The following is a 21,485-nucleotide window of genomic DNA, read 5'->3' on the forward strand; positions in this document are numbered from 1 at the left end:
CCTCTGAAATATAAACCATCCATTGTAGATCAAAAGTGACCATATTACACACAGCGGTAGAGAAAGGGCAAATCAGCAAGAAAGCAAAAACAGAAAAAGTGCATATCCATCTCTATAAGACAAGGGTGTGTGCTAGTCAAGTGTTATTGACTTGCACTCTCTACTGATGCCTTCCATCATCTTTCAGCACCAGCGCAGATATCCCAAACTCACACTCATCAATACTGCATTCGTAGAGCTTTCTCCTCCCTCCCTTTGTCTGCACACACAAAAGAAGAGACAGCAAAGTGTTGACAGAGAGGGTAAACCGATCAGCAGTGCTGGGGGTAAAACAGGGCCTCCTGAGAGTTTCGAGGACAGATGGAAAGGGACTCTTCCATCCCTCTGATGTCCTTGCTTCTCCTCGCCCACTCACAGCTCCGCTATAAAGATTGGGTTTCCATGCCACATGTCTGCCTGCACCTGTTCTCCTCTAACGGGACGGGCCTTTAGACAAAGGGGAGGCTGTGTGGGGGAGGTGAGGTGTCCTCTGTCTGTACCTAACTAGCCCCCAGGGGAGACGCATGCAGAGGAGCTTGAGTGGCGCTTACTTTCTGCAAACAGAGAAGAGGCTTAGCTTAGCTTAGCTTGGCTGCATGAACTACAGCAGTTCCTGTAGGCATGCACACTGGCCTTAAATCTTTGCATTGTTCACGTACAAACAGCAAAATCACACACAACAGCACCTACACACGTGCTTAGGTCTGCTGTTAGACCTGAATGAGTCTGAATGAGGAACATCAGCAAAAACGCAATTCCTTGCCCCAGCATTTTTCAACCTCATCTCCATTTGCCAAATCTGTAGCATAAGGTCAGTTACCACAAACAGCTTCTCATCTGTATTTGCTGAATCTGTAGCATAAGGTCAGTTACCACAGACAGCTTCCACTTCCACAGATTCACTTTTGGTTTCATAGAGAACCACAGAGTGTGTCCTTTAATAATCTAAAGGTTCTTCACACTCACATTTATTACATCTCTATTACAAACATGGTTTTATGTAACCAAAAGTGGTTCTCTATAGCAAATCACTCTACGATCCATTGGTAGCACCTGTTTTTAGGAGTGTATAATTAGAAAATTACAAAACAACCCACTGACTCCAATCACACATCTGAAAAAAGCCAAGGTTAAATACAGGTTATATTACATTACCACACCTACCCAAGTAAAACCAATTCCTTCTGAATAGTGCTTTAGATCAGTGGTGTTCAACCCTTGTCCTGGAGGACCCCCAATCCTGCAGTGCTTTGCTCTACCATACCACCGTCTACTCAGCATAGTGCTTGTTAATAAGCTGATCAGCTAGATCAGGTGTGGTGAAAGCAAGAATTGTGCAAGACAGGGGGGGTCCTCCAGGACCAGAGTTGGGAACCACTGCTTTAGATCACCTGACATTCGTTAGGTCTCATAATGCCATGGCCACCCTACATCAACTTTGCGTGCCCTTCACCACCTCAGTCAAAAATATCAGCATCTACCTATTGGCTTCTGTTATAACGCATGTATATGACCTTAAGCTACAGATTTGGCCAGTAGATTCCAGATTTGATTTAAAAACTCAACCAGGTTTTACTAGAACCTCTTTAAATGGGTCCAGACTTAAATTTCTCACACTTTCAATAACATAACATATTTGGTTCCTTTCATTTACCAGATCATTAAGAGTAGTGACTGAAAAATAAGTCTTAAGAGTAATATCTACATAACAGACCTGCACTTTGAGAGGTTAAACAGGAGGCCTTAATGCATAAAGGACAGTTGGTCACAGCTTGACCTGTGGTACCCCCTGCCAGACGTCTAAATACTTGGTTTCTTCTTCAGATAGCTACTAAACGTTTTGTTTGGCAGGGTAACACATGATGGCTTGGATGAGACATTCTTTTTTCGCTGACAATGCTGCCACTGACACCATTTAGACTGACTAAGCAAATGTTTTGCTGACAGCGTGACTAGTGATAGGGAAGGCATAGCCTACGAAACTGCTCTCAGGGCTGAGGTGTAGAACCCAGTGTGTCGCAATGGTGCTTGGACAAGCAAGGCTGAATTATATGTGTGCGCGACTACAAGCCAGTGCAGGATTCCCCTCAAGGGTTTCAGAAATCTCTAGCATTTTAAAGCTTGTCTACAAAAAACTGTGTAGAGCAAACTACTGTATGGGAAACCCGGTTGAAACAGTTTGTTTGCACCATATTGGCTGAATGCTTAATGTTGATAAAAGTGCAACAAATAAATAAAAGAAAATATATAAATAATTTATACATGAGTACATGCATGCTCATATTGTGGATGTATGATGTGTGTTTGCATGTGGTGGTGCAGATGGTGGGAGCAGGGTTAACAAACACACTGTCAACCTAGGCTTGAGTGACAGGACATGAATGTCCTATTAAGGATCTGCCTGCTGCTTTACCTTAATGGCAGCAAGGCTTTGTGCTCTGGACTGTTTATGTACCAAAACAGAGAAAAAAAAAAAAAAAAAAAAAAAAAAAAAAAACCAACACACACAATAACCCCTTCCCTCCTCCACCTCGGTGCACCAGCTGAACACATAAAAAGAGCCCGATAGCATATCCATCACAGTTTGTTTTCCCTTGTTTAGCAGCGATAAAAGACCAGGTGCTGATCCCTTTTATGGATGATTGAATGGCGAAAACCGCAACGACACAAGGCGTCCTATACAGAAGAGCAAAGAGCTGTTCAATGTTCTTAGCGCTGGCGGCTAGTTTTGGGATGGACGCGACAGGAGAAACCACCACATTTCACTTCCTCTGCTGTGAAACTGGCTGATTCATTTGGGCTTAAAGTCAAGTGTTCATGTTCTCCTCCAAGCATGCTGAGGCACTCAGCAATTCAGCTAAGTGGTTTGTAAAAAGGTGGCGTCAGGTTTTGCGCACATTGGAGGAGACATCTCCAGCCTTCATGTACCCAGAGTGAGGGTTTACCATAAAAGAACTTCAAGATGGGGAGTGAAAAACCAACAATAAAAAACAAACAAAAAAAAACATAATAAATACAATATGAATGTGGTCAGATTGATCAGTCAGATCGTTCCTGGATTGTCCATCTGTTCTTTATGGTCGAGTATCAATAGGATGACGTAAGAGCACAAAGTAGGTAAGGTTGTAGCTTGTTCTACCTCTCAATATTAAACAAGGAGGTCGCCAGTGATGCCACATTGTCAACAGATGCACCACACTTTAAGAGGCGGACAGCAGACAGATAAGAAACTGATGAAACAGAGAAAGAGACAAATTACCGGCTGTATCTAAGTTATGGCTCAGTGCAGTGCAATTGCCTTTGAGCGGACTCCCTGTTATCACTTGAGTAGGCTGCGACCTGTCAGTAAAACAAGACAAATGTAGTAAGTAGCTTTGTTTCTATGTCTTCTTCGTAACCTCTCACAGCATTTGTAAAAAAAAAAAATCACCTGAATCCTAACATCACAATATATACAAAATCAAAACAAAAACCAAAAATAAAACAAAAAACGCTTGGATTGAGAATGCAGTGATTTCACATGAGAAGTACAGCAGTAAACTAATGCTGATGATCGACAATGTCGTTAGAGGAAGCAGTAGCTTCCCCTAAAGTAACCTTTCCCTTTTGTAGGGGCATTGACCTGGTATTTAGTTCACGCTACCGACTGCGAGTCCCTTTTGCATCATGTTTGGTGCTGTACCATGGTCATATGACATGTTTAAGCTAAAAACACAGACACCATCAGCTCTTCGAGTAAAAAACAAACAAAAGACACCGATGCAGTTATAAGCACAGACTTATCCATCATATGATATAATCTTCTGTTATGCCCCTACAAGCACAGAGATAGAGCTATTGCTGAAGATTTACAGCAAGAAAACTATTCCGTACAGCCTTAAAATGTGCGTCCACAAGTATATCTGTAGGGGAAGGAGAGGGGCAGTGCGTGTGCGTGTTTGGATGGGTTTGAGTTAACAAAACTTGAGTTAAGAAAAACTGATGGAATAAACGCTCTGGTGAAATGTCTCTGGGACAAAAGACAAACAGAATATAACCACTGAATACTGACAAGGATACATATAGAGCCAGAGCACGGGCTTCTGCTCTGCTAAAATATTTAGTATAAAAGTCATGCTGCTCTCTGATTATGTCTCCTAACACTAAGATACTGTGGGGAAACCAGCTCCCTAAAATAAACGGTTCCAAGTAACACAAACACTGATCACCATTCTTTCTGAAAACAGTGAGTAGCTAAAGCTAATCAGGACAGTCATCACGACAGTCACGATTCCAATTTCCTTGGGCCAGCTGGGACTCTCTAGTACAACAGAACTAAGAAGAAGAGCAAGGGGCAAAAAGAAAACCAGAAAGAAGGCAATGTGGCTGTCTCGAGTGAAATAAGCAGTGGAATTCCGCTCTACTGAGCAGAATACCATTTTACACAGCTACGAAAACATAGCAACAGCCAACACCAATGAGAAAGGAAGAGAATCCCTAAAAGAATCCCTTAGTCAGACTATTCTTTCCCTTCTCAACTTCATTAGGAGATTAAATTTAGGAGAAAGCCCCATGGACTGAGATTCTAACACTGCACTGTAATATAAAAGGACAAGGGAGGTTGAGGGGAACGGGCCAAACTGGTGATTGAATAAGAGGATATCCATCAAGCAACATTCAAAGTCAAAACACGAATCCAGCAGGAGGTCTCCAAATGGAGGCCAAACCTCATTCACTCTCCGACAACGTTCAATCCCATATGGAAACATCAGACAACTGAAACAGAATCATGCTGGGGAAGCCACAATAGGAGCAAAGGGCTGACAAATGATGGTTTGAGATGTGGGTGAGGGAGTGGGGACTGGACCCAAAAGAATAAAGCTGCAGTCCTCTGCAGGTTGCTAACGTGAGGCAGTTTTAACAGGGCTCCTCACAATCTCTTCCTAGCCACGTCAGCGTCCTGGCACTCCACGGCCGACAGGGCAATCAGCATCTGGGCTGCGTAGTATGTGGCCATAATGATGGCCCGCGAGTGTGGCACGGGGAAGCAGAACTTGTTGACGGCGATGGTGAGGTCAGACACCATGAAGAGAACGGCTCCCAAGCAGGCAGACAGTTTGGTCCAGGTCCACAGGTCGTTGGCCAGTTGCACCCCTGCGATGGCCCTCCAGCCCATGAAGCCGATGAGCGCGATGTAGACGGCCACCAGGTATGTGAAGGGGTCAGATAGGTAGGGGTAGAGGAGGGTGTAGCAAAGGCCTGATATAGTACCGATGACCAGGCCGGCCCACAAATTGAGTGGTTTCATCCCAAAAGCTGAGGAGTACAGGATGTGGGTGATCGCGAACATCAGCAGCCCTGTGCAGACACAGATGTCATGTTTTAACAAAACAGTCCTGTAACTTCTTGGCCATTTCAACTCCTGCTGCACATCCTCTCTATCTATGTACACACACTTTGCAAACAATGTCGGTAAGGTTTACAGTGTCTTCCTCATGGCAGACTGGCTGTCTGGCTGAGTTAGCACACCACCCTACACCAGCAAGGGTACTTGAGCAAGACTTCTAACACTTTGTTCTTCTACCTGTGTAACAGGATTCTGGTAAACGTACTGTGACGTCTATTAGAAAGTTCCTGTCCATTTTAGTCCATTCTTCCCCATCGTTGTATTTCATATTGAAGTACACATCCCAGAATGCCAACTATAGGGCCTCTGTGTGTGACCAATTCAACAGACAAAACAGAACATTGGAACACCTTAACCGACTGACAAAATCACCAAACCTAAATCGCATAGCTCCATCTGAAACAGCAGGAGAAATTCTGAAGTAGGTACACACAAACATTAGCTGAAATGTGCCCCCAGTAGGTGGAAGAGTGGGCTAAAATGAACAGGAATCAATAGATCTCAAGAGACTGACCTGACAGGATTAATATTGCTATTAAGGCTAGGGGATGTGTAAAATGTGGATGCAAAGGCTGCATGTGACTAATATGCATGTACAACATACATAATACATATATATGTATTGTGTGCGTGTGTGTGTGTGTGTGTGTGTGTATATATATAAATAAAGATCCACTACTTCAGTGAGTCTCTCTTGTTCATGATCTGGTGAGTGGATTGCAGTGTTGGCAGAGCTGTCCATGGCATTTGTCTCCAGAAAGTACTTGTGTAACTGCACGGGCAGCTAATGGAATTAAATTTAATTAAATAAAGTGTAAATCTCAAAGGTTTGACATACTCAGAATGTCATTGGACATACCCTTAGGTTTGGTAATACTGGGCCTAAAGCAATGGTCAGGTCAAAAAGCAAATTAATACACCCCCTCCCTCCATATAACATTTAGCTATCTATAAGTAAACAAATGAATGTTGCACAGTTTAAAATTGTAGTCAAACACACACCATAATGTCTGAAATTTCTCATTGCTTTCATAAATAACAGTGTGTCATATAGTGTCAGAAACCACATAAGCAAGACATGTTTTATTTCTTAACAGCTCATCGTGGCTTGAGACAAGCTCAAGCAAGGTAAGGGGTTTGCACAATGCTATAATGATACTTACAAGATTCCATTACCTGTTACCTACATCAGTCCACCTACATTTCTAGGCTGATCCTCTATATTATGAGGTGAGGAGAAATTATATAAATTTGGCATAAATGTGCATCTGAAAATGCTCCAAAGTGACCTCTCTGATGCATCACATAAATTATACTGGTGAGGTTTAATGTAATGAACTCACCATGGCTAAAGTAGCCCTGCTCTTGCCAGATCAGAAATGCATCTCCAAGAGCTGAGAAGATGAGTCCTGCCAGGATTTTCCGAGCGCTGGAGTGGGCTCCTAAGAAACTGATGCCGTGGGCCAACAGGAATACCCAGAGGCAGAAGATGGGCAGACATTTGATGAGGGCACTAAACCAAGATGGGCTGGAGGTGGGCAGCCACAGCACAAAGTAGACACAGGTGGCTTTGAAGAACGGCACCAGCTTTGGGCCCTCACTCTTTACCTGGACACCAAGAACAGAACACACATAACAGGACACAACTGGGTTAAAGGTCTTTTGTAAGTTCAGGTGAGCATTTAAGAACTGTGGGTCCGAGAAGTTGTAAGGGAAGGAACACTGAGAAGTTGGGCTGGAGTTTCTTGGCCACTTTTGTTTTATGCTAGAAGGCTAGAAGGCCAAGCAAAGCTCCATGAAGGGCTGAAAGAATGGTGATGAGTTCAGGAGGAATAGGAAAGAAATGGGTAGTGGTGGAGTATTAAAACCTTTCACAGGAAAAAGAAGAGATGGACATATATAGAATGTTGAGTGAGAATGAGAGAACAAGACTTACAGATGTAGTCTTTGTCTATGTTTATCTGTCCCAGTCCTATTCTATTAGCAGTACCTCTCCACAGGGACTAGACCAGCTGTGTGGGTGCACATGTGCACATCTGTGTCAGCAATGGGTGCAACTTAACAGAGCAAAATTCATTCATTAGAATGGGGTGTTCACAAACAGTTGGACATGTTAATGGTGGAGATTTCAAAGCTTTTAGTTGGTGCCATACTTGTGTCCGTAAGGTGAAGAGAAGATACTGCATTATGTTATTATTGGCTGAAAAGTTATTATAGTGCACACAATAATCTTGTTTTTGTTTAATGAAAACCACGCTTAAAACACACACATGTTTTCAGGCTACAAGCGGACAATATGGCATGCAAATTGAGTGCAAGTGTAATGGGTGCTGTGTAGGAAAATTATAGGTTATAATTGCATAATTACAATTGAATAGCAGAGCAAAACAGAAGACAAAAATCGGAGACGTCTACATTAACCAACTTTTTTCCCCACTTTATATGTTCGCTACTCTGCACTTCTGATAAGATGCTGATTGCATTTCATTGGCTTGTACTTGTACTTTCCTAATGGCAACACTGAATCCAGTCTTATCCTAAATATCTTTAAAACAGTTGAGCACGCAATAGTTGACAGACAGTGGCTTCTCATGGTCTAAATGTTTTATGTTATCTACTTATATTATCTTTATTATCTAAATCTAAAACCCAGATAAGTTCACCTAACTTTATTTATTTAAGTTTTGAAGTTATGCTTTGTTGTTGTTGTTTTTAAGAGTTATACCCATTTTCTTCCCAATTTGGATCACCAATTACCCAATCCATGCACATACTCCCTTATCACTTGCAATGCTCCAGACACTGGGAAGGTGAGGATTGCCACATGCCTCCTCAAACATTAGCTCAGCCAGCCATCACCTCTTTTTTAGAATTGCCGCCGATGCAACGTCACTGGGCAACCAATGTATCCGGCTCTGATGCATCGACCAGTAGACGCCAGTGCCAGCCAGCATTGTACTGGAGTGCGGTGGGGAGAATGTGCCATCTACCCACCCTGGAAAGAGCAAGCCCAAAAGTTAAGCTTTGCTAATCAAATTTAAGTTGAATTTTAATAATATATGTTAGAACCACTCAAATATATTAGGCTAGATTAACCAAAAGTCTTAATACTTTAATTTAATTATTTGAGTTAACCCAAAATCTCAACTGAAGGTGAACAACTGTATTTTTTATTTATTACTTGACTATTATTAACCTGCAAAAAACATTGACAACATAATACAGGAGTGAACACTGCAGTATTCTTGCAGCCCTTAACACTGAGACCATTACAACAAATTATAACTGCATACCCAAGAGAAGGTGGTGTGGGGGGAACGACTACATGCTGACAGTGAAAGAGAGGGGTAAACACACCCAGTATGCAAAGATATGGTGCCAGGAGTCAATGGGAAATATGTGTGTTTAACTCAGGTTCTATTGCACACCCAAAACCACTGTACATGATCGAACCAGCACAGCTGACTCAGTTACTGGACTTGTTGAGAAACATCAATATGAGAGAAATACGTAAATCCAACATCAGTACAGATTTGGGGATTTATGCAGTTTTAGGTTTGAATTTACATAACTTGTCAGATTACCATGTACAATCACAATGGCACAATTAACTGACAGCTTCAATACAATTGTGTTTATGACATTAAATCAAGAAGAGTCTCCTTCCAATCTGCACAGCGTGTATAAATCTAACATCTACATGCTATCAAACCCCAGCAATACTTTTAAGGGTTACTGTTGTGACTATGCAGGAAGGGGGACAGGATGGGGCTCAGTGTCCAGTCCACAGTGTTCTAGAGCACTCTGGCAGCAAGGGCGAGAGAAAGAAAGAAAAGAGAGAGAGAGAGAGAGAGAGAGAGAGAGAGAGAGAGAGAGCGAGCAACAGTGTGTGTGTATGTGTGTGAGAGAGAGAGCGAAAGAAAGAGAGCCAGTGAGACAGGAGGGGGCGTTTCAAAGCAAAGCAATCCTGCAGACATTTCACCTTGTGCTCTGAAACCTAAAACAACAACCCAGCTGCATCCCACCACTTCAGAGCAATATGGCACGAAGGCCGAGCGGAGGGACCAAGCCGATTGCAAAACGGCTCGCTTGCTTAAACCTCCCAGGGCCAAATCACAAAGCTGAGGCTCATTCCAGAAGCCTGGCTCAACTCAGGCCATGATATGTCCCCTGCTACAATCAACCGCAAAAAAAAAAGTCATAATCCCATGAACCAAACCAACCAGATGAGCACACAGTCACTGACGGAGGACAGTGATGTACTGCTTTGTTTGCTCTGTCCCTACCCTGGCAGTACAGTGTTTATCAACAGCAAAGGCAGATAAGACTGAAGTACAGCGTAGTGCTCCAAGTGTGGCAGCTGGTGCGAGAGCTTTGACTAAAATGGGCTTTATGATAACACATCCACTCCCGGTGCATTTATAGCAGCGTTGCCTAGCGTTTTCCTCAAGGAGTCCATCATCGCATTATCAATTAGTACAGCTAAATCAGTCATAAACAAAGAAAACAGCCTGTATTATTCTTCTTCACACCCTGAAACACAATGAAATGATACATCCCCTACCGCACACTGTAAATACTCCAGCTCAGTGGGGCATGTGACTGTAATTCTGTCTTTTCTGCTCCACTTTCCCCCCCAACTGAGCTGGAGGCCTCTAGCACTGGCCGAAAACACTCAATCTAGTGTTCCCAGCATATCAGAATATTCTATTCATTGTGCCCATTTGTGTCCCTGCATGCACGCTCCATAAACAGAGGGAATGCAGTGGCCGCTAACGCATCTCTCCAAGTGGATAAAAATGAGAGCGAAATGCCACACATCAACATAGGAAATGACAAGAATAATCAAAGCACCCTCACGGCTCAGGCATAATCCAAATCAAAGCCTGAAAGATTAACGCCAAAAGGAGGGGTTTAAGTACAACATTCCAAAAACAGGGTGCTTCCAAACAGAAATCCTGTTAGATGAGATAGATTTTTTCCTTTCTCTTTAATGTTCTGACTGTCTGTTAAACATACCTAATAAATGTCCATTTGCATCCTTTGTAGAAGCGAAACAGGTTGCCTCATGCAAAGTATTCTTTTTATTGCTTCTACACAGTTTGCACAACAATGCTATGGGCACCTAGATGCTAGGCGAACTGCCTTGGAGTGCAGTGAAGTCGTACATCAGGACTGGTGCTCTAGGCTGCTCTGAGAACTTGGCTCTTTCTGGATTCTTTGGCCTCGGAGAGGAAGTGGGGGGCTGAAGCTGTGCTGTTCCACTGGAAAAATAGCTATTGTTAGCAAGCATATATTTTAATCAGATTGTACCCCTGCAGTCTGGGAAAGGTCACTTTAAACCAGCTTCAAGCCAGACGGGTCTAGCGCAGGACACAGCAAATGTGTCCTGAAATGGAAAGAAAGAAGCAGCAGTGATTATGAAGACACACAAAATATAGGTGCTTCAAAAGGTTCTTTGAACCACTGCCCAGAAGAACCACTTTTGGCTCCATAAAGAACCACGTTTTTAAAGATTACCAACTTACGGTTCTTCACATTTACACATCTCTATTACAAACATGGTTGTTTGGCTTTATGGAACCAAAAGTTGTTCTGATATGGTATCGCTCAAAGAACCTTAGTGTTTCTCAGAGAAACATGATTTGGTTTAAATGTTAGAGAGTCGGTCAGATGTGGCTAAGGGTCATGGTTGGTGCCAGGAGCCTGTAAGAATGGCTCAGTGTGCGGTCAGTGGAATGAAGCCATGAAACTGAATGCTGCCACATGCTGTGTGAAAATCAGGTGAAAGCTATGCTACCAGACTATAATTATTTAATTATAATGGTGTCATCATTTCAATACAGAAATGGACTTAACCATATTGCTGATACCCTCTTTGGCCTCTTCAAACCACTGGCAATTCTAAATTCATTGATGAACTACCTGTAAATTAGTCATAGTTAGGGTTGTGGTGGTATATCGGTTTTAGGTATACCATGGTATGACAATTGCTGATTATCATACTGTTCATGATATGTGCTTTAAAAATGCATCCAAACAGAGATTTCACACCAATTTCATAAAAAGGGTCACTGCCTTTAAGGGTCACTGTATCTGATGATGATAATAATAATAATAATAATAATAATAATAACAATATTATTATAAGGAGAATAATAATAGTGAAATACTGTCATACCATGAAACTGATATTTTCTGAGACTGTCATCATACCAATAAAATCCTATACTGTTGCAGCCCTAGTCATCCTTAATGTTTAATGTCAGATATTTTGAGCATATTTGAACTGTTTTTTGTGACATATAATTTTAATGCAGTGTTAAAATTGAGACATGCTGAATAATGTTCTCTATCAAGCGGTTTACTATTATCACTCAGTTGCACAGGTTTATACAATCACTATTTAAGGACATGAAAATGTGTCATTTTATGCTTTGAAATGTAATGTGCATTATTATAAGCTGGATCTGGATTTCCTGAATGTGAAAAGAAGATTATTAAATGATAGCATGAGCAGTAGATAACTGCAGATCAGCAGAATTATTTTAAATACTTGATTACACAAAAAAAACAAAATCTTATTTTCAATCTTGCAGTTTATTAAACAATGTGTGGAAATGTCATGATGAATAGAGCAATGCAGATGTTCCAATAATTCAGTTAAGTACATGTTTGTCCTTCTGTTGAATTCTCACCATTTTGGATATACAGATGTGCATATAGACAGTCTGGATATATAAGCTGTGTCCTGACAGTGGCGATACAGAATCGAAATGATGACGTCAGAACCAAAAGTCAATAAATCTTAACAAATGAACATTAATACAAACAATAAGGCAAGATTATATTTACAGCCCATTATACCTCATTCTCAATTAAAAAGGTAAGGTAATGGAATTAGACTAGAAAGCCATGGCTAGTCTAAATACTAGTCATGGTTTTCAGACGAAGTGCTAGACCTGCTTTAATCACATCTCCTTTGTAAGCCATTTAATGAAATCAGTGCAAAATGGATATGCTATTTTTTTTATTTTTTTGGTATAGATATGTTCTGTTGTTCTCTATAGCTTCATTTATACATTGCTCTTACCCAAACAGATTTTCATACCTCACTCATTTTCACATTTTTAGGCAAAAAAACAACAATGGGAACTACAGCCCTGTTGCACTGAGCTTGCTGCACTGATCTTGTGAAGGACAAGAACGTGATGGGGTTGTAAAATTCAGTCTAAACTTGCTGTGTTCCCTGTTTTCAAGCTCAGATCTTCAGTTTTGACATCAGTTAATAACAGTTAATTGCACAGCTTTTCTATGAACATTGAAAAAAAAAAAAGCTAATTAATGTTTTCTCATTTTATTTGGTGTGACGGGGTGGGCATGTTATGGTCGACAGACCCTTAAGGGACCCTTTCCAAACAAAGAACGTATCAGCTTCATTGAAGATTTAAGTGAGGTCACTTACTCTCCCTCAGGTCCCTTAATGTGAAAGAATATTATTTCTATGATTAAATGAAATAGCGTGAGAGGATGGAAAGCAAAATGTAAGAACACTAAATAATTATTACATTTTACTTAAAAATACACACTTTATGTGTTAAATACATATCTTTAGTATAAAGTCAGTAACAGAGAGTGGATTTCATGCTCTGTGCATTTATTTAGATTAGAACTTCTGCACTATTGTCATATAAAAGCCTGTGTTTTTTAATTATGCTTTCCACACACTATTTCAATTAAAATACCTGTATTATATATATATATATATATATTATATCCACACACATGCACATTACAAAAGCCTAAACATCTATTGTGTTGAGCACTCGTTAATGCTGAACTCCACTACCGACGTGTTGTGCGCATGCGCCTGCCGAAGAAAGAAAAAAAAGGGGGGTTAAAAAAAAAGCGTTGTCACATGAGTGCTTTCTTTCAGTGTGAGCCCTTTGAAATCAGCTGAAAGCACTGAACAATAAGGAAATAGTGAGAATCATTTTTTATGGCGCAGAGTACAGAGGATGATTACAGGCCAGCAGCTGAAGGGACAGAGGACAGAGCAGATGAACACACACTACACGTTTCTAGAAATGTCTCAGACTGAGAAACTGAGGACTGCAGGGGTTGCGTTCACTGTCAAACTTTTTTTGTTTTTTTGGGTTGCTTATTTCAAACAGCGATCTGAGTGATGAAGACGATGGCTAATGTAATAAAAAAAATTACTGAATAAATAAACAAATAAACATGGGCATGCTGGTCGTGGTCACGTGCTCATTGTTTATCCAGATAACAGGCTCGACGGTGTGCAACTGAATCATCTCCGCATTTAAGGTGAACGTTTAGGACTGCTGCCACTGACTGGTGTTTAAGATTGCAAGGTGGCAAACAATGCTGAGCTGCACCATCACAGCTCTAGACGATCTCCAAAAAAAACAACAACACCGGGCTAAACGAGAGAGAGAGAGGGAGAGAGAGAGGGAGAGAGAGAGTGCGGGGATGCTTGAAGGTTTTCTAACACCTGCACCCACGACTGATCTTTAGATTAGTCGACAGCAAACTCGGAGCATCGGTGTTTTTGTTCTTACGACCAGCAGAGAGGCAGAAAGGACGGATAACAGTCAGGCTTACCACAGTGACAGGTGACACCATGTTTCCTAGCACGGCCGACGCTGCGGAGGCTCCGCGGGTATGAAGAGGAACGGCTCCGAGACAGACGTGATAAGAGACAGCGAGAGTATTTACGCTCCTTTGTGTGGGAAAACTGCTTTTCTCTCTTGTTTGGGACACTTCATCATCAAGGGGGTGGAGGAAATCAGCTGTAACTGGGGGGTGGGGGCAGAATGGGGGCGCTCGGATAGGATGTAGTTACAATATCCGTCCAATCAAAACGCGAGACTAGGACAAGCTTGGGGGAGCGTGGACGCCCACTCAGAGGAGGGGTTTACTTAGCTAGCGCTACATCCTCTTACACGCTGTAAACGTATTTACACGTGTTAAAATGTTTAAAACTTATTAATATCACCTCGTTATATATATATATATTATCGAAGAGCATTGCACTACGACACCCTGTGGCACTACTAGTCGTGAACAGCGTGCTCAGGGGTGTTGTTATTGGTCCAGCAGGCAACAGGCAACACTGTCAAGACGATTTTTATAGCAAATAAAAAATATAGACAATGCTGTCTACTTTCCTATAACGTTGCTATAACGTTATCGAGAGATCGTGCTGTTCACGTTGTCATTAGCTAGCAAGACACGTAGACTAGCTATCTAGCTACCTATTGGCAAACTCCAAGACCCACATAATCCCTATTCGGACGAGATTAGCTAGCTAGCTACAACATGGGGTCCTGGGGTACATCTCTCCTTCACATGAGCTCCTACCTTCTTCTACGTTGTCGTGCCCTCCCAAAATATCGTCAGATATTACGCTGTCACAACTTCCTGAGGTATTACGTTCAACTTTGTGACAACGTAGCTACAGAGCACCAAGCAGACAGAAGAGTGGGCACCAAAACAATAGGTGGTCGCAACGGTCACACGAGCTAGCCACGTATCCGTGTTTGCTGAGATCTCAGCTAGCTAGTTTTTTTTTTTTAAGTTAATCACACAGCGCTTGTTAATGCGTTATTCGCAAATTATGATTATAAAAAAACACAGGGGGTCCACAACATCTGTTCCAGAGCATGCCCGACCACTCCGGATGTTACATATATGTCAGCTCGCCGGATGACGCGACGTTTCACAGCACAGAAGTGAGGTGGACAGAGCAGAAGTAGATAGACGTGTTTGCGCTCTCTCGTCAATGTTTCTGTATTTTTCTTTACCGGTTTGAAATATTTAACATATATATTCGATCGACGCATCTAAGATGTCCAGAGAAAGCTAGCTGGCTAGTTTATGTTTGGCCGGACTGTCATCGCTTTAACCTGTAGATCGACTCACTTAGGTTAGGCTAGCTTGTTAGCTGGCTCGCTGTTAGTCGGTTGGCCAAATATGCCTCTCCGAGTTGGTGTGGGAGCTCGTTTGTCGTCTAGAATAGACTGATAGGTCTCACGAAAGCCCATTTTAGCACATGTTGTTAAAATGCTGTCGTGTGGGTTCGGTTTAAGAAGCTGAACGGCTCGTTCGTGGCACCTGGACAAAGCAACGAGCGCCAGTCGTGCTCTGGTTAGCTTGTGCTAGCTAGCTAACTAACAGGCTAGCAGCTGTTAAAACCACTGGGTTAGAAGATCTTGGTGGTCAACTCGACATTTGCCAGCATGGATTTCCACAGAGTGCTGTCCATGGCTTCCGAAAAGCAGGGCAGTAGCAACACTCAGGTAGGTTGATAATTCCCTTGTATGCCAGTGGCTGCATTATTTAGTATGTAATGACAAACCTATAGCTAGCTAGCATGTTTTTATAAGCCGTATATTACTGTGTATTTTGTAGATCATGCCGTCCTGGGTGATTGTGAATGAATGAGTGTGAACATGAGACAGTCAGTGTGGCTGGTGATGGTTATGTTTATCTATTGTTCAAAAGGTCCTGTCTTTTTTCTGTTTTGCAGAAGAGGTATAGCTTGAAACCTGGCCCACCCAAAAAAGACCCGAAAGTAAAAGGTGTCAATTCAGCTGCAGTGCAGGCTTTCTTAAAGAAGCAAGAGACTGAGCAAAAAAAGAAAGGTAAGACTCGATGATGGCTTAGTCTTAATGACGCTCTGCATTATGTCTGTAATGCATTATGTATTCATCCCTTTCTTCATGTTGTTCACTTTCAGAGCAGGAGAAAAAAAGGCAGAAAGAAGATCTTCTTGCTAAGAGAGTTGAATTGAAGTCTGACAGAAAGGCCCGTGCCATGGCTTCTCGCACCAAGGACAACTTTAGGGGCTACAATGGCATACCTATTGTGGAACAGCCCAAGAAAAGGCGGTCCAAGGGAGAAGGAGGTGATCAGGATACCAGTGACGTTTACGACGACGATGAGGACAATTATGAATATGCCGAAACCGATTCTGAATCTGAGCCGGAACCCACACCGGTAAGGCCTCAACCACGCAACAATGGTTTGAGCAAAACGAGCCATGGACAGAAAAAACCTAGTGCCCCGGCAAAAGCTGGTCGGCCACCCATGAACTTTGCAGACCTTCTAAGGCTTGCCGAGAAGAAACAGTTTGAACCTGTTGAGTTAAAACCTACAGCCAAGAAAACTGAGGAGAGACTTCGCACCGCAGATGAAATTAGGGAGTTGGAACTTGAGCGCAAAGTTAAGAAACAAGACAAAGGGAGAGACAGTAAAGGAGATAGAAGTTCAGGGCAAAAAGAGGGCAAATCCACCTCAAACTCCCACAAGAAAAATGTGACTGACAGGGACAATAGGGAAGGCAAGCCACATAAGTCTTCAGGTGAAAAACCACCCAGCGGAATTAGCAAAGCGCCAAAGCAAAACATGCCCAGTGAGCGACCGCACAGTTCTGCCAAGTTCTCTCATGGAAACGGGTCCAAACATAGCTCTAGCTCCTCAGGTGCCTTAAGTGGTAAAACTGCCATGAAGGGTGGTGCCCCAGTCTCAGTCAAGCAAGCAGCACCTAGGCCCCAATCAGGCCAAAAGCCCACCACCTCAAGTGACCTTACCTCGAAGAAGGGGTATCCTGGATTACCTCAAGAAAGATCAAGTGGTTCTGGGAGCAGGCCCGGATCTGACTCAAACCCATCTAGACTGCCAGGCCCAGGGCAAGGGACCAAAAGATCTGGGCAGGTCCGACCTGGACAGAGTATGCCAAGCAAGGGAGGACCTCCTCAAAAGCCTGGAAAGGGAGAAGTGCAGCGATCTGGCGGCGCCCCTACCCCTCGACCAGGTAACAACGGACCTATGCGATCTGCACCTGGTGGCTCCTCAAAGCCAGCAGGTATGCAGCAACCAAGACCTGGAAGTAGTTTGCAGGGTCGTTCTGTGCCTGGAGGAGCAAGACCGTCAGCGAATGGACCTAGTAGGCCTGGTGGTGGTGTGCCTGCACGACCACCGAACAGCATGGGCCAAGGACCTGGAAGACCCCAGTGTACTGTTGTGTCGGAAACAATTTCATCTAAGAACTTTGCTCCCAAACCAGGAATGGCTCCAAGGCCTTCAGTTCCCCAAGGCCCCAGAACAATAATTGGACCAACAGGCCATAGAGTTTTGGTTAGACCATCTGGTAAGTGTTGTATTCCGATCCTGATTTAATTCAGAAACAAATGCAACTGATCAGCAGAATAATATTGTAGTGCTTATTTTTGCCAGTCACCAGACAGTAGCAGCTGCCTGTGACTGAATCACAGGGGACCTGTAAAAACATGTTGCTGTTAAATGACCTGTTGCATTTTTAACAGGTTTAGTCAGCTTTGAAGTCTCTGACTATTTTCACATTCTGAAATATCATAGTTCTATAATATGCTTTTATAAATATTTAATCTAGCAATTTTTAATTATTTTAAAGTTTTTATTTATTTATTTATTTGAATAAAGGAGTAGCACTACCACCAATAACATCTAGCTACAAGCGTAAGTATGACGATGAAGAAGAAGAATATGACCCTGAGATGGATGACTTCATTGACGATGAAGGCGAAGAGCAAGATGAAATTTCAAAGCATATCAGGGAAATATTTGGCTATGATCGGACCAGGTACGCTTTCTATTCGTCGGTATGAATTAAATGGTCTAAAATTAACTTTTTTAAATTTCATTTTTGTTTGTCTTTTTGGGTGGGTGGGGGTGGGGTTACATCTTCCATACAATAGAATCTTTTTTTTTTTTTTTTTTTTACCCAAACCTACTTGACCAGTCAAGACATTTGATGTCTTTTGTTCATGTTACAAGGGTTGTATATTACATAGAAGGCTGTTCTGTGTTGCTCAAAAGGATGTTGAGTTACCTAGACTTCCGTTGGAGAGCAACCTAGACTAAACGGTGGAGAGCAAACATGACATGTCTGATGATTATGTTTGGGGTAATTTTGTAAACAAATAAAGGTTTCTGGAACAGATTCATTTAATTTGAGGATGACTGCAGACACTGTTGATGCTGTTGACCATCAAGAAGTTTGACCTTTCATTGTCTCCATTTTCAGGTACAAAGATGAGAGCGACTATGCATTGAAGTTTATGGAAAGCAGTTGGAAAGAACAGCAGAAGGAGGAGGCAAGAAGGTAAACATATCAAACCTTTTTCATTTACACTGAAGAAATGTGTGCAAACCAAGATGTATTTGCCTTCTGTTTCCACCATCGTAAGTCATAATGTCTGCCTCTTTTGTCTGTTCTGCGTGCCACCTTGTGCTGATAGCCTGCGAATGGCTGTGTTCGAGGATCAGGAGGAAGAGCGTCGAGAGCTTGAAGAGATGAAACGGAAAGAAGCCAAAAGGAGAAAAATATGATTGTTGAACCTATTTGCGCGCCAGGATGGCCACAGAAACGCAGACACCACTGTTTACCTTAATGCATCTTTGTTTTTTCTCTGCTTCAGTTTACGCTTGGGTATCAAGGAAGATGAGGAGGACATGCTTTTGGAGGAGGAGGAGATGAAAAGAAAACAAGCATTGAAAACAAAACGAAAAAAGACTTGATGTGTGTGGGGTTTTTTTCTGTTTGTTTTTGTTTTTGATTGACTGGCATTGGATGAAGAGTCAGGGTTTAAAACTTCCTTGTGCCACTGTGCAGTTAATGTTACGTTATTTATTTCTGATAGCCAAAATAGGGGAGCAGTTTTGCACTATCAAGAGATCATCTCATAACTGAGCTGTAGAGAAAGTACAATATAATAATGAGTCATTAACATTTTTATATCAGTGAAGATGGAATTATGTGGTTGCCTTGGAGCACAAGCAACAACTGCTTCATTATTTGTTCAGGATTTCACACAGATTGGGAGTCTTATTTTACTACTTGTACTATTTAATTGATGACTGAAATGAGAAACTGCAATTTTTGCAATGTATTTTCCTTTTTTCTTGTTAAAGTGATTTGACAGATCTTCTTGTCCTGTTTTTTCTATGTGTGTGAGGAGAGACTTGAATGTAGCCGGTCACACAAATTCCAACTGTAGGTTAAGAGATGTATATTTACAGTCACCCCTAAAAGTAGTGGCTTGTTTTGACTCTCTCATTGATGATCAGTTTCTTTGCAGTGGGGTTTTGTATCCAAAATGGTTCAACATCACATCATTAAACATAAGCTAATCAGCAGCATTGCTAGAAACAGCCAGACTGACCCTTCCACCTCTTAACAGTACCCTTAGTGCACTTTGTCTAGGGTTATTTTCCAGCTGTTCTCCACACAAATTAATTAATAGTAATCAAATAATAATATTTAAGTAACAAGTTATTTAAATGTAGAAGAGGGCAAGAAGTTAAAGTATGAGTTGTGCTGACTGGTTATTTATTTATTTAGTTAGCAAGTAATTGTAACAATTTGGTTATCTACCACCCTATTATTCTTCCAACAAATAGAGATAGTGTACAAAATATTGGGAATATTGAGCTCATGTTTGAAGCATGAGATTAACCCAACAAAGACTTATCAGTCAGATTCATGAAAATGGCTTTTTTTCTGAAAATTAAAGGTTTTCTAAAAATATGTTAATATGTGAAATATTTTCTTTAACTTTAGCGTTATGCTTGTCTAAGACTAAGACTTCAGATATCTCAAAAATGGGCAGTAAAATGCTGAATCATTAGAATTAACGACCTGTAGATTCGGCCCCATTCACCAATGTCTTGCTAGGAAGTGTCTTTGTTTTTGAGAAAAAGTCTAAGTCAGATTAATGATGTGTTTTAAACGCTGAATTGTTCATAGCTGTGCTCTTAAACTGAAGTGGGTTTTTAATAAGAATTTCATCTTACGGACAGTTGGTGAATGGGCCAGCTGTTCTGTTCATTTCAACATTAGGAAAACAACAGTGGTGTCTAAAAACATAAACTGCATTATATTCCAGAGGGTCCTTAAACAGTGCCCTTGTGTTCTCAATCACGTGATATCGGCTAAGGGGACTTCAGTTGGTTAAACTGCTACTTTGCTTTCTAAATTGAACTAGCAAACTAAAGAACTGCAGCCATTTATCATATGATGAATGCAATCTGGGAATAAATGTGATTTTATGGTCATACAGCAGCTTTGTGTCGTGTCCACATTGTGCTGTACTGCTTGTGATGAAACTGATACTCACTACGTCCTACGCAGTTGGAAGTTCCCTTTTACTCTCTGCTGGAATCTCACTTCAAATGTCAGAATACTCTGTGTAGTCCACTTCACAGGGAACTTCTGGGGTGACTGGGTGACCTATAGTGCACTATAACAATCCCACAATGCAGTGCAATAAGGAGTGTTGGCTTACCCATAATTCATGGTGACCAACACTCATGATGTGCTCTGCTGTCGCGCAGTAATGAACTTTCGCACATAACGATAACGAAATAACATAACGAAATGTGCTCTCACACATGTCTGAAATTGATCATTACCGTGTAGACTGCTCTACATAGTGATCTACATTTTCACATGTCCACTACCCATGAACTATGGCTCTGCTGTCGCGCAGTAATGAACTCTCGCACATAACGAAATGTGCTCTCACACATGTCTAAAATTGATCACTACCTTGTAGACTGCTCTACATAGTGATCTACATTTTTACATGTCCACTACCCATGAACTATGGCTCTGCTGTCGCGCAGTAATGAACTCTCGCACATAACGAAATGTGCTCTCACACATGTCTGAAATTGATCACTACCTTGTAGACTGCTCTACATAGTGATCTACATTTTCACATGTCCACTACCCATGAACTATGGCTCTGCTGTCGCGCAGTAATGAACTCTCACACATGTCTGAAATTGATCACTACCTTGTAGACTGCTCTACATAGTGATCTACATTTTCACATGTCCACTACCCATGAACTATGGTTCTGCTGTCACACAGTAATGAACTCTCGCACATTACGAAATGTGCTCTCACACATGTCTGAAATTGATCACTACCTTGTAGACTGCTCTACATAGTGATCTACATTTTCACATGTCCACTACCCATGAACTATGG

At 41.8% G+C, this 21,485-nt stretch overlaps 2 protein-coding genes across 4 annotated transcripts; one reads left to right on the forward strand and one right to left on the reverse strand.

The window, feature by feature from the left end:
- Positions 1–2,542: 2,542 nt before the first annotated feature.
- On the reverse strand, positions 2,543–15,158 carry tmem86a (transmembrane protein 86A). 2 transcript variants are annotated; one of them, XM_072669187.1, is made up of 4 exons: positions 14,051–15,158; positions 6,769–7,033; positions 4,953–5,376; positions 2,543–3,378 (listed from the first exon to the last, which is right to left on the reverse strand). In XM_072669187.1, the coding sequence occupies exons 1-4, from the start codon at positions 14,069–14,071 to the stop codon at positions 3,240–3,242; spliced, it is 849 nt and encodes a 282-aa protein (XP_072525288.1). In that variant the 5' UTR covers positions 14,072–15,158; the 3' UTR covers positions 2,543–3,239. The 2 variants fall into 2 exon arrangements, with proteins under 2 accessions (XP_072525288.1, XP_072525280.1); XM_072669179.1 differs by having other exon boundaries at positions 3,326–5,376.
- On the forward strand, positions 14,937–19,415 carry spty2d1 (SPT2 chromatin protein domain containing 1). 2 transcript variants are annotated; one of them, XM_072669167.1, is made up of 6 exons: positions 14,937–15,747; positions 15,978–16,092; positions 16,188–17,600; positions 17,912–18,071; positions 18,516–18,593; positions 18,730–19,002. In XM_072669167.1, the coding sequence occupies exons 1-6, from the start codon at positions 15,688–15,690 to the stop codon at positions 18,818–18,820; spliced, it is 1,917 nt and encodes a 638-aa protein (XP_072525268.1). In that variant the 5' UTR covers positions 14,937–15,687; the 3' UTR covers positions 18,821–19,002. The 2 variants fall into 2 exon arrangements, with proteins under 2 accessions (XP_072525268.1, XP_072525260.1); XM_072669159.1 differs by having other exon boundaries at positions 14,939–15,747; positions 18,910–19,415.
- The last annotated feature ends 2,070 nt before the right edge of the window (positions 19,416–21,485 follow it).

This window comes from Salminus brasiliensis, chromosome 2 (assembly GCF_030463535.1).
Source record: "Salminus brasiliensis chromosome 2, fSalBra1.hap2, whole genome shotgun sequence".
Taxonomy (NCBI): Eukaryota; Metazoa; Chordata; class Actinopteri; order Characiformes; family Bryconidae; genus Salminus; species Salminus brasiliensis.

Excerpts from the sequence above, each read along its gene's own strand:
- tmem86a (XM_072669187.1), bottom strand. The coding sequence starts at position 14,071 with ATGGTGTCACCTGTCACTGTG. Across the intron at positions 7,034-14,050 it reads TGGTGTCACCTGTCACTGTG|GTAAAGAGTGAGGGCCCAAA; the intron begins GTAAGCCTGACT and ends CTTGGTGTCCAG. Across the intron at positions 3,379-4,952 it reads GACGTGGCTAGGAAGAGATT|GTCGCAGCCTACTCAAGTGA; the intron begins GTGAGGAGCCCT and ends TTTTACTGACAG.
- spty2d1 (XM_072669159.1), top strand. The coding sequence starts at position 15,688 with ATGGATTTCCACAGAGTGCTGTCCATGGCTTCCGAAAAGCAGGGCAGT. Across the intron at positions 16,093-16,187 it reads GACTGAGCAAAAAAAGAAAG|AGCAGGAGAAAAAAAGGCAG; the intron begins GTAAGACTCGAT and ends GTTCACTTTCAG. Across the intron at positions 17,601-17,911 it reads AGTTTTGGTTAGACCATCTG|GAGTAGCACTACCACCAATA; the intron begins GTAAGTGTTGTA and ends ATTTGAATAAAG.